The sequence below is a fragment of the Oryzias melastigma genome, linkage group LG5 (genome assembly GCF_002922805.2).
Source record: "Oryzias melastigma strain HK-1 linkage group LG5, ASM292280v2, whole genome shotgun sequence".
NCBI classification, from domain to species: Eukaryota; Metazoa; Chordata; class Actinopteri; order Beloniformes; family Adrianichthyidae; genus Oryzias; species Oryzias melastigma.
Genome location: NC_050516.1, coordinates 1112670 through 1124875, shown reverse-complemented (window position 1 = coordinate 1124875; position 12206 = coordinate 1112670). Strand labels below are relative to the sequence as shown.

Below are 12206 nucleotides of genomic sequence, written 5' to 3'. Positions count from 1 at the left end.
TGTGAATTGAATACGGTCCTTCCAAGTGTAGCCAACAACTAAAAAACTAACATTTTCTTATCTCTTATTTTTGTCATTTACTAAAGAGTTTTAAGCTTTTTTGCAGTTTGTGTCAGCAGTTTTGCACATCCGGTTTTCCTGTGAGATCTTTTTGCTGGCTGAGAACGGCTGCAGGGCGTAAGTTGCTTTCATCTATGCGTTTAGGCTGTAACATTACTTTTTTTATGCGTGTAGGTGTGGTGAGCAGGGGGCAGGTTATCTTTGGGATACATGCCAGTCCTCACGCAATCGCAGCTGCAGGTACTGAACAAGCATCATGCTCTTCTTTTTCCTCCTGGTAGGTAGTGTTTTTTAATCTAAATTCACTTAAAAACTAAAAAGTTTGTTTAAGTTAAGATACAAATATTTAAATGAGTGTTTTAACTGGGTATTAAATTAATTTAAACCTTGTTATTTGCTGGCAGCAATAAAAACTTGAACAAAATGTCCCACCCTGTGCTAAAGTGGAGTGAAGGGTTTTGTTACAGTCCCTTTTGTGATGAAGCTGATCTCTCCGTTTCTACTCTGAGAGATCGTATTCACAGTACAACACGTGACTGAATAGACTTGGTGGGAACTGGATCGCCAGCTGCACAAAAAGTCCACTCCCCGTCTATAGATTTTTTTGAGTTACGACCTGTCACTCCATGGCCTAAAAGAAAATTCCTGTTCTGTTGAGTGGAGTTTTTAAAGTGGGAACAACAGGTTTGGGTGACTGTCGTCTTTCAGATATATTACTTATCAAGTCCAGCATGCTCAGAGGTGCTGAGCCGTGACAGGAGAACTTGGATCATCGCCACTTTCGAGATAGAAGAGGAATCCCAGGGACCCTTCCCTTATGAGCTGGGCACGGTGAGACAAACATCCCACCAGAGTAAACAGAAAGACCCTCAAAAACATTAGTCATTCCCAAAAACCAAGGTAGCAAGCATGGTGCGAATTACTTCTAAGCTGTTACAGATTACTTGTTACTCAAAAGTAATATTTTGGTTGACAACACCAGTCTAACAAGCCTGTTCAAAGGAGAGTAGATGTAAAGTGATTTTTGGAAGAATCGGTAAACTGTCTACGTTAAACCATTTGTAAGCATTAAAACCATCAAACGTTGCTAATTGATTCTCCTGCTTCTTTCCGTACGTTTTTCAGCACATAAAAACTCAGTCACACTTTAAGCGATTTTAGCAATCTTGGTATCAAAATGTTCAAAAACATTACTGCTTGTACTTTTGGTTTTCGTAAACTTTATAGTTTTTGAAATATCGAGCAAAATATGCCCCTTAGGAAATGAATGAGAAATTGCTCAAATCCTTCAAAAACACTGAACTATACTTTCAGCTGCATACACCATTCAAACTTTAGAATGTTCAACAACTATTGGATTTGTTAGGGTAATTTGGAATTTAGATTTTAATTTAGCAACTTGCTAGCTGTTTTTGGGCTAATTTAAACTTTTTCCAGTTTTTTAGGCTAACTTGGAGTTAAGCTAATATTTTAGCATTTTGCTAGCTGTTTCAGCAAAATTTGAGTTTTTTATGTTCTTTAGGCAAATTTGGAGTTTAGGTAATATTTTAGCATTATGCTAGCTGTTTTTGCAAAATTAGACGTTTTTCCATTTTTTTGTGGCTATTTTGGCAAGCTATCAGATTGAGTATTCACAGCTATCTTGGTGGAAGTAACCATCAGAAGAAGTGTACAATGTAGTCCTAAAGGGATGGACATGGTCAGCAGCAATACTCAGGTAGACTGTAGCGATTTTATGATGCCTAAGTGGTACTAAAAGGCCCAATGTGTGACAAGAAAATATCCATCCAACACATCATTACACCACCACCACCAGCCTGAACCTTTAATACAAGGCAGGATGGATGCATGATTTTATGTTGTTGACGTCAAATTCTGACCCTACTATCTGAATGAAACCTCGGTTGTAACCGGTGGTTGTTTTAGTTACTGTTCCCTTTCTATGAGCTGGAACCAATCTGTCCATTCTCCTCTAACCTCTGGCATCAATAAGGCATTTCTGCTCTCAGAACTGCTGCTAACTGGATATTTTCTCTTTTTCTGACCATTCTCTGTAAACTCTAGAGATGGTTGTTGGTGAAAATCCTGGTAGATCAGCAGTTTCTGGCATAGTCAGACCAGCCTGTCTGGCACCAACAGCCATTCCATGTTCAAAGTCACTTCAATCACCTCTCTTCCTCATTGTGATGCTTGGTTTGAACTGCAACCGATGTATACATGCCTAAATGCATTGAGTTGTTGCCATCTGACAGGCTGATTAGAAATTTGCATTAATAAACAATTAGACAGGTTTGCATAATAAAGTGGTTGGTGAGTGTATCTAACAAAATTAAAGTGTTTGGGTTTGAGTTTTAGAGGAAATTTGGCCGACTAATTTAATCTATTAAAAATTATAGACCAAGAGACTGACAATAAGTACAACAACAGTTTTGTTTGTGGCGTCCATAAAAATTGGTTGCAATTTTTGGAATTAATGGGTTCCTGAATATGTAGGGAACACTGTACGTGCTGCTGACGTGCTGTTCTTCTTGTATATGTTACAATGAAAATCTCAGGCTCTTCAAAGCCGACTGTGACACATTTGGAGATGTATTGCAGGTAAATGTTGAACGCAAATATCCAGTTTACTTTGAGCTGTATGGTGAAGGAGTGGACGAGGAGCCGGAGGGAGTGCTCTCTATCGACAGGAAGACCGGAACAATATATGCCAACAAAGCCGTGGACTATGAGGCGAGGACACGTCTCAAGGTTAGGCTGAACTTTTTGATGACCGAACTCTTTGTGGCTCTTAAACTTTTTGAAATACACTTCAACTATGATAGCTTTTTCTTTTGAATAAGTTTGCAAAAATGCGTTTTGCAGCTAAGATTTGAGGCCACAAAATCGGACCTATCAATCGACACGAAGTTAGGAATTGAGATTACAATCAACGACATCAATGACAACCCGCCACGCTTCGACAGAGATTTGTATGAAATCCAAGTGAATGAGGTCACCACTCAGGGTGAGAAAAACCAGTCTATTTTTTTTTCTTCCACCTTATAAAGAAAGCCTATTTCCCCTTTTCAAGTTTAATTTGCTTTTCCAAAAGGTTCCCATCTCCTGAGTGTTCAAGCTCATGACAGAGACCAGAGGGGATCTCCAAACTCAACTTTCCACTATGAAATCCTATCAGTGACTCCAAAGACTTCAGATACAGAGTTCTTTATTTCTGAGCTTGGAGCGATCTCATTTAAAGGATGCTTGAATCGTGATGTGAGTCTTCAAGAACTTCAAATCAGATTTACACGACAGATTCTAGCCTACAGTTCTCTGGTGCATTCATTATTTATAGTCTTGTCAAACTGGGATTAAAGCATTAATTACTCAAAAAAAAATAACATTCTTTAATCTCTTTTATTAGAAATTGTGACTATATGTAAATACATAGTAGTTATTCTGCTCATTTTTTCTTCTGTTTCTATCGAGGTGTCTGAAAAGTTTACAATCTTGGTGGAAGCCAAAGATCATGGTGATGTCATCAGTCTGTCCAGTTCAACAACAGTTGTGATTCATGTCCTGGATGGGAACAACCACCTTCCCATCATCAGTGGTCAAACGGTAAGTCTGGGTATGTTTTTCCATTTCCATTTCAATTTAAATACACCATAAACATAAAAAAATCCTGCCATAACACATAGTATAGTGGCTTGTTTTTTTGTTTAATAATGACCTCAGAAAGGGCTTGCCAACTTCTTTTTCAAAGTTGCCTCCAAACCATAATAGTTTGATGAAGTCAACATCTTAAATTGGCTTGGTTTGCTCTCACACTGCACTTTTGAGACCAAACTTTAAAGTTTTAAAGGATAAACATCACATAACAGGACAGGTGTTTTCCAAGGAAATTGCCTTAAAGACCCACTCCCTGGAAAATTGTGTTTTTGTGGTTTTTAACATGTTCTTGTAGGATTTGTCTCATGATGGAGGACATCTAAAGTCTCCATTCTCTACTCCATTCTGAAGCATCCGCTTGCAGACAAATAGATCCTCAAATGGAACGAAAAAAACAAACCTCATTTAAACATGCTATCATTTTAAAGACAACTATTTGTATGTACACACATACATCTCTCCGTGTCTGCACACAAACAAGCTTAAATTTTCTATTAATTAGCTCTAGTTTAGATTTGGGTCGCTTTTGTTGCTTTTTTTAAAATTTTCAAATGGAGAGTGTTTATGTCTGTTCCTATCTTTGATTTGATAATTTCAGAATTTAAGGATAGCCCTATTTGAAAAGTGGAGTCAGTTTACCCAAAAGTTACTTAGGGCGCGCGATCCATAAGAAATGTATACCTCATGCACTACAATGACCCAGCTGAATAGAAATACTCTGGAATGTAAAACATTGTTTTCACCTCTATTATCAAAATTGATAGCACATTTCATTAATCTTGGCATTCATATTTAATTTTAGATTTCAACTAACAAACTCTTAGCTTTAGAAGAATGCACGTTCTGTCCAACTTGTTTTTTTTTTTCTTACACTTTCATTTAAGACTTTTAGATTAGAATCTTCAACTTAGGTGTTTAAGCTTTCAGTAGATCTGGGAGATAAAACATTAAATTGAGCAACATTGTAGTTACTTTACTGAAGACACAATGCCTTCAAATGTGTTTTCAGTGCACATCTCATTTTTAAAAATAGGGACCAGGCAAGGTGAAGGAAAACGAGTCTGGGAAGTCTCCTCTGCGGCTCCATGTGACAGATGAGGACAGTGTGAACAGCAGCGCCTGGAGAGCCAGATATACCATAGACGGCGATTCGGCGGGTAACTTTCACATAGAGACGGACCCAGAAACCAATGATGGAATCCTGACAATATTGAAGGTGACTCCCATCTGACACGTACCTTCAATTCCATTGCACAAAAGCTGAAACACTGAAATAAACTTCTAACTGCAGCCTTTAGATTTTGAAGAAGGACCGCAGAGAGAGGTACACATCATTGTGGAAAACCAGGATCCATATTTCCACTGTAAAGTAGAGGAGAAGACACCCTCGGGTCTGTGGAAAGTTGACATTGGTGAAACTCACGATCATGGCGGTGCTGCTTCCATAAAAGCCATCATTGAGGTAGAGGATACCAATGACCCCCCAACTTTCAAAGTGGTGGTCAAAAGTGCCATGCTGGAAGAGAACGTACCAGCTGGAACTTGGGTGGAGAGGATGGTGGCTGTAGATCCAGACTCCATTCATACAAGAGACTTTGTGTAAGGCACAATATTATTTCTAAAATAAATTCAGCTCCATGGTCCTTCAAGCTTTTTCTAAACTTTATTTCCCAGTTATGAAATTGGAAGTGATCCTGCAGGCTGGCTTACAGTTGATCCTCACACTGGGGACATCACCACTAACATGGTTCCAGACAGAGAATCTCCTCATGTCGTTGATGGCATTTACACCATTGTCCTTCTTGCTGTTGATGATGGTAAAGTCTCAATTTAAATCCCATTAATAAAATGGTCATATACCCCAAAATTCCACTGCTCTGTACTGCAACCTGAATGCAAGTTTTTTTCAGCAAATTTGGCAGGTGGCCATGTAGCGCCATTTGTAAATGGGAAGTGACAGCATTTAGATGCTGCGTGGTGGCTGCAGAGGTTTAAAGAAAAAAATGTAAATTTTGTGGCGACCAGATGATTTTTCTCTTAAAGTTGACATCAGTCAGTGGCCGCCCAGGCACATTTGGAGATTGAGCAGTGGCAGTCCAGTAACAGGCGGGTGACAGGAAGGCAGTACTGCAATAATTGACTGATAGAAGAGTCTCCTTTGTAATTTTGTTGTACCAGCGACAATGACAAATAAAGATATCTATCACCTCAAAATTGTCTGATGATTGGCCGACTTCAGACTGCCTCCATCCAGCCCCCCTGTGCTGCCGTCCCACAGCCACTGTACAATTTCCAACAGTTGGATAATAGCAGGACAGGCACTCGACAAGAGCTGTTGATATGGGCTATTTGTCAACATGGATCTCTTGATACAGTCGGCCGCCTTCTGTGGTGGCCCCAACGGTTTTTGCCCACATTGACTTAAGTGGGCTTACTCAGTGGGCTGGCTCGCTACGCTAGATACCCACCCGGTGGATGGCATAGCGAGCTCAGCTGAAAAGCAAGTAAGCGCCACTACCCAGGGGCTGGCAGGGCTATCAGATTTGTCAGTCAGGCTGCCGGTCCCTGTGCACCAGAGCCAATATGGGCAAACACAGGAGGGGCCCACATATCCTGCCCACTTTTAAGCCATATGGGACCCACTTGGCTTTGCTGACCGAGGGATGATGCCATTAAAAAAAATTGGGCAACAGCTAGAAGACAGCTAAGCGGCAGCAGCTCTGATTGGTCCATGTGTAAATGTCTCCAAATGGTAGCCGTCCATATCAAGTTGCCCATGTTGACAAGGACCCACTTGACCTTGGTGGCTGGGCCCCGCCTGACTGACGGCAACATGAAATCTTGAAGATTCCTTATCTTTCCTTATCACAGTTGTATTTGTGACCATGGCGTAAGAAACATGTCCTACAAATAACCTAAAAAGTCTTTTGAGGTATTTTTATTTGTTCTTTGCAGATACCCCACCTTTGACGGGCTCAGCTACGCTGCTCATCCATTTAGGTGACCAGAACGACAATCCTCCTCAGCTAGAACTGAACCATGTGGATATTTGCATGTCTGACATCCCCACAACCACCAACATCACAGCTTTTGACCTGGATGGATATCCCTTTGGAGGTCCTTTCAAGTTTGAACTGTTAGGGAATGTCCAAGGAAAATGGAAACTAGATCCCACATATGGTAAAATTTAGACCTTCAGAAAAACCACAACAATCTCAAAGCAAATGCAGCAGCTGATTTGTTCTTCCAGGGTTGACAGCTGGTTTGGTGAAGGAAGCTGGAGTGTATGCTGGGAAACACACCATTGATTTAAAGATTTCTGACCTTCAGGAAGTTTCTGCCGTTTATAACCTCAGCGTGACTGTGTGCGACTGCTTAGTGACCCCCAACTGCCGCAGCAAAAACTCCTCAACCAAAGCTGCATTTGGCGCAGTGGGCATCGCATTGGCCTCGCTGCTTTTGTTTCTAAGTAAGGACTGGAGCCGCTGCAGTGTGTTTAGTATGATGCAGCTATTCGAACCACTTCTAAAGTTGAATTTTGTTGCTCAACAGTTTTGCTGCTCATGGCGTTCTTTTTCTCCTGCAAAGAAGAATTCATTTTTCACTTGGATTATCCCTGTGGAGAAACCCTCTTAGCATCAAACACAGAGAGACCAGGAACAGATTGCAAGGTTATACAACTTATTTTTTTTCTTTCAATATCAGTGCATGTTTCAGATAAAATTATTTTTCCCATCATAAAGATGCCTGCAAACATTGCGACAATCCAGCACTGCAAAGCAGCTGTTGAGCAGAGTCAGCAAGATGGGGGCCAAAACGTATTTTCAGAAAAGGTATGTAAAGGGAATTAAAGTAGTTTGTGTAAATTATTTAATCAGAACCTAAGTTTGAATGTTTTACGACTCGTTTCCAACAGGGTACAAGGCAAAGCCTCAACTCAGGACACTATCGGAGTAACAGCCTGAGAATCATCTCACACCCATCCAGGAACAAATTTGACCAAGTAATACACTGGAGACACCAAATCTATAACTATACCATTGACTGTATGACAACTGGACTGAGTAACCCCTCCCCAAGTCTTGATAACTCCAAGATGCCACAAATCTTGAAAAGTACCTTTTAAAACACGTTCTTGTTAATCCTAAATTTTCACATTTTTTCTGTAGTGCAAATTATTCAAGTTTTAAAGTATTTCTATTCTAAACGGACCAATCAGATGCTTGATTAAAGCATATGGTCTCGCTTCAAGCATTTGAAATGTTTGACAGATTCTCCTGTAGCCTGTTTTCAAGTGGAAGGGCTGAGACTTTCCAATGAACTCCCTCTTGATTGCCATAAAAATGTCGACTCAGATCGACTCCCAGTTACCAATATCGTCTAGCGCAACATATCGGCATCAAGATTGAGGGGAAAAAAAAAAGCAATTTGATTGGATCCAATTATTTTCCATGGGTGATAATCCAGTTCTCGTTTAGTAAATGTATAAATCTATAAAATTGTTCTTTTCATTTTCAGAGCCGAAGGTCTTTAAGAGTTCCTCGCCACAAGTACCAGGTAAAACATGTAAAATTTGCTTTTGACCAAGAATAGGGAGAGAAAAAAATAAATCTAATTTTCTTACAGTTTGACGAGACTGGCACCATGGGTTTCTCTTCAAATATAAACTACTTCACCAATACAGGAACTTTAAGCTTCCTTCACAAGAAGAAGCCCAGCTTTATGACGGATGCAGCTCTCCACACCCTGCTCCAACGGGTTAGTCAACCTTTCTCACTCACAGATCATGCATGTGCTTGTAGTGTTAAGACCAAGAACATCCCTATTTCCACTCCATCTGCAGAGGCTGTTTTCTCTCCAAGAATCAGATGATTTGCTGGATTATGAGCCACGCGTCTACACAGAAGAGGGAGATGCAAACACCCCATCAGAGCTGGAAACCATCAGCATTCCTGATGAAAACCCAACCTCTTTTCTGGAGATGCTCAATGACTTTGACCCCAGGTTTAAACAGCTAGTTTACATCTGCAAGCCAGTAAAACAATGAGTCTCCATTGACAAGTATTTTAATAGAAATAGCTACTTTTCTCCATTTAGATATCAAAGGATGAAAAGAAAAAAAAATACACAAAGGTCCTTCATGACCACCTGAATTGTGGAAATGAACAGATCCACAAGCAAAAACAAAACAGAAAAAAAAGAAGTTGTTTGCTGAATTGCATGAAAGTCTACCTCACATGCCTACAACAACCACTGACAGTTTTGCTTTTAGTGCATATCTACTTCATTAAAATAAACTACTCCCTCTTTTTCATGCAAAGGATGCAAAGATTCAAGTTTCTTAAATGCTAATGAAAAAAAATTCAAGGGAGAATGAAAGAAAAAAAAGAAAATTACACTCTCCCACTTCCAATCTTTGGAAGAGCTCGCTGTTCGGTGACACTCTGCACCTTGCGGCCACGCCCTCTGAAACCTCTGCCCCGCAGGAAGCGGCCCGGCACTCCAAATGTCTCAATGTTCAGCTTCTTTTCCTCTGCCCAGGTTGTTCTCCTGAAAACACAAGTACATGCAGAAGCATGAATAGTGTGAAGTTAACAAGATGTAAACAGAAAGTCACTACTCACCTGGGCTTAACATCCGATGGGATGTTATCAAAGAAGCATTTGGCTTTGTCGTAGTACTTTTCTGTCAGAGTCTCCTCCTCTTGCACGTCCTGGACCTCACCGGACTCAACCTTCTCAACTACAGAAGGGCAACATAGACCAGTCATCTCCAGCACAACGTTTTGCACTGGCATCGTGTGAGCAAAACATACCAATGACCTCCTTTGTCAGATCATCTTCAAACTGAGCATTTGCAGTTTCAAAGTCGAAGTCTGAGTCAAACTCCAAAGTTGTTGCTTTTGAATTTTTAGCGAGAAGTTGTCCTCTGCTTCTGGTCCTGGACCTGCGACTTCCTGCAGAAAAGTCATTTAAATATATATTGTGTTACATTTGGTTGTGTGAACAGTATGTTATTAAAAATAAAATGCTCTTTAATTGAAAACCTTGCCGTCTCCTTTGGTTTTCAGTGCCCTGCCCTTGAATTTTTGCAGCTGCCTGGGATGGAGTCCGACCTAAATGCAAATCATGTTTGTAAGGAAAGTCGACATCCTCTGAAAGGCAAGTTCTACTACCGGTGGGGACGTTTTCCTTTTCAGCACGAACACCACCCTGAGCAGAACTCTGGATTTGTCGAGGAGGCTGCCTGCTCCGCGGTGGGGTTGAAACTTTTCCTTTTCCCTGTGCAGCCGTGGCCAAAGGCACCGTCTGAACTGCCTGCTCCACCATCGGAACTCTTCTACCTTGGCCTTGAATTCCTGGTACTAAATCCAGAAGAACAGGGTGAATACGTGCAAAACATTACAAAGCAGATGTGTTCAGAAAAACTCAAATACTCAGGCCTAGTGCTGCATTGTACTGTTGGTTGATCAGAGAACTTGCAGCAAGCTGATTGAAGGTGGGCACCATGTCCCTGTATGGACTCCAGCGGGGGTGATATCCAGCAGAAGGGCCAAGAGATGACTAAAATAAGTCAAAAACAACTAATAAACATTAGGAAATCAAATTCTAATGTATTCCTTTTCCATACCTGAACAATAGCAGGATCTCGAGGAAGTCCCATGTGTGGTTTAGGGGGTTCAGACACAGTAATGTCCTTGATGTCACTTCCTCTGAATATTATATATTCATAAATTTCATCTTTGGGTGGTACTGGCCGGTCTGTGTGCCGATCCTCTGTTCCATAAGACTTAACTGGTGGAATAAAATGTTAAAAAAATAATATTTTAACAATTCAATCTTAATACTGGAGAAAAAAGAACTGCATGTGCAAAAGAAGAAGCTTACCTTTCGCTAGAGCCACCGTGGACCTTTCTGTGTCCACAGAGGACAGTATGCCTTCATACCGAATCTGCGCCTTCGATATCAAGCTTATCTTACTGCCAATGTAAGGCGTCCCTCCTGTGGCGCTCATGTTTGCAGCAAACGAAACCCTGACTCGGGAAGGCGAGGAGCGTGAACACGTTTCTAAAGGTGCGCAATCACTTAGCACCTGCGCGCTTTATAGATGCGGGACTCGCGCACTTCTCTGCAGCTGGCGCAGACACCTGGGTTAAATCAGGGTCCGTTTGTTTTGCTGATCAGGAGACACCGCCATGGGGAAACAGAGGTTTGTAAAACGCAGCAGGTGTGTATTTATACTGACATAGCGTGATTTATGGCAGGGGAGTCCAAATGTTTTACAAGGAGAGCCAGACTGGGTGAGAGGAAAACGTGTAGGCGCTAAAGTTTTATAAAACCATGAAATGCAAGTTATCATGAAAGCTTTATTGCAATGAGATATTTTTATTTCATCACATAAACAGAATTATGTGTTAAATAAATTTTCCATTAAATTTTTGTAAAATAAAACAAACAAAAACTCTGGATAGAAATAAGATAAAATAAAACAACTTCAGTCAACTTTAAAATCTGCAATTATATAAAATGTTGCATATTTTCCCTTAATTCAGAGTAAAGTTTAAAATGCAAATAAAGTAGAACTAAATACATCTGCCCTTCTAGTTTGGCTCAAGGCTCTAAAGGTCAAGTAATAGGCAAATAAACAATTAATCAATGAATCAATTTATGTTCCTACAACCAGATCGATCTGTCTGAGGAAAGTTGTTAATCAAATCAATATGCAGTATAAAATAGTTTCCAAATAAATGAATCGATTATCATTTATGTTGGAAAATAATATTGGAAAATACAATTGAGGCACATTGGGTGTATTTTACAATGATGTAATAAAACAAACAAAAAACAAGTGCCATCACAGTTGACAAAACACATGGAATAGTAGCAAAAAAATGATCAAGCCATCACTCCGGTCCTGGATCTATTTTAGCTCAGTGAATTGGATTGTTCAAAGTGAGCCAGTATTGACTATGAGTGGTATTGTCAACCAAAAATTACATGAGCCAAACTGTTGCTAAAATACGTCGCTACACTTATATGGAGGACGTGGTACAGCGGTGGGGAAGCTGACTCCAAGTCAAAAAACTGTGGGTTCAATTCCTGTGTTGCCCCATGTGTAAAAATGTCCTTAGGCAAGACACTGAACTCCACATTGCCTCTGGTCTGATGGAAGGTTGGTGCCAGTGTTCAGCAGCTGAGTCACCACCAGCGTGATGTGTGGGTGACTGGGTGACTGGGTGAATGGGTCTGTGGCTGTAAAGCGCTTTGGGCCTTTGAGCACCATAGAACACCACTATACACCATTTATCATGTAGCCATAGGTTGACATCAGCTTAGAACTTAATTTAGCTAATCACAATCAAGAAATCATACTTCTTAGAAAGTACTGGAGACTTATTGATTTTATGACATGGGCCATAGTTCAGACATGCTTGTTTCATGGTATCAAGATGAGAGCAGTCAATGTGTCTATGCCAGTAATGTATGACTTTATTA

General features: G+C 40.5%; 2 protein-coding genes across 3 annotated transcripts; one reads left to right on the top strand and one right to left on the bottom strand.

Moving 5' to 3' along the window:
• Positions 1 to 31: 31 nt before the first annotated feature.
• On the top strand, positions 32 to 9073 carry cdh27 (cadherin 27). Of its 2 annotated transcripts, XM_024271143.2 has the most exons (17): positions 32 to 337; positions 769 to 891; positions 2659 to 2808; positions 2923 to 3064; positions 3152 to 3315; positions 3529 to 3660; positions 4745 to 4927; positions 5003 to 5310; positions 5386 to 5528; positions 6667 to 6891; positions 6962 to 7180; positions 7264 to 7382; positions 7455 to 7544; positions 7628 to 7714; positions 8230 to 8268; positions 8338 to 8469; positions 8555 to 9073. In XM_024271143.2, the coding sequence occupies exons 1-17, from the start codon at positions 317 to 319 to the stop codon at positions 8756 to 8758; spliced, it is 2481 nt and encodes an 826-aa protein (XP_024126911.1). In that variant the 5' UTR covers positions 32 to 316; the 3' UTR covers positions 8759 to 9073. The 2 variants fall into 2 exon arrangements, with proteins under 2 accessions (XP_024126911.1, XP_024126912.1); XM_024271144.2 differs by lacking the exon at positions 769 to 891.
• Positions 8762 to 10799, bottom strand: LOC112145735 (protein LSM14 homolog B-B). Its single transcript, XM_024271145.2, has 8 exons — positions 10599 to 10799; positions 10342 to 10505; positions 10148 to 10274; positions 9887 to 10075; positions 9758 to 9826; positions 9527 to 9667; positions 9336 to 9453; positions 8762 to 9261 (listed from the first exon to the last, which is right to left on the bottom strand). The coding sequence occupies exons 1-8, from the start codon at positions 10723 to 10725 to the stop codon at positions 9105 to 9107; spliced, it is 1092 nt and encodes a 363-aa protein (XP_024126913.1). The 5' UTR covers positions 10726 to 10799; the 3' UTR covers positions 8762 to 9104.
• Positions 10800 to 12206: the final 1407 nt, after the last annotated feature.

Excerpts from the sequence above, each read along its gene's own strand:
- cdh27 (XM_024271143.2), top strand. The coding sequence starts at position 317 with ATGCTCTTCTTTTTCCTCCTG. Across the intron at positions 338-768 it reads TGCTCTTCTTTTTCCTCCTG|ATATATTACTTATCAAGTCC; the intron begins GTAGGTAGTGTT and ends GTCGTCTTTCAG. Across the intron at positions 2,809-2,922 it reads AGGCGAGGACACGTCTCAAG|CTAAGATTTGAGGCCACAAA; the intron begins GTTAGGCTGAAC and ends TGCGTTTTGCAG.
- LOC112145735 (XM_024271145.2), bottom strand. The coding sequence starts at position 10,725 with ATGAGCGCCACAGGAGGGACGCCTTACATTGGCAGTAAGATAAGCTTG. Across the intron at positions 10,076-10,147 it reads CAATGCAGCACTAGGCCTGA|TACCAGGAATTCAAGGCCAA; the intron begins GTATTTGAGTTT and ends TTCTGGATTTAG. Across the intron at positions 9,668-9,757 it reads AAACCAAAGGAGACGGCAAG|GAAGTCGCAGGTCCAGGACC; the intron begins GTTTTCAATTAA and ends ACTTTTCTGCAG.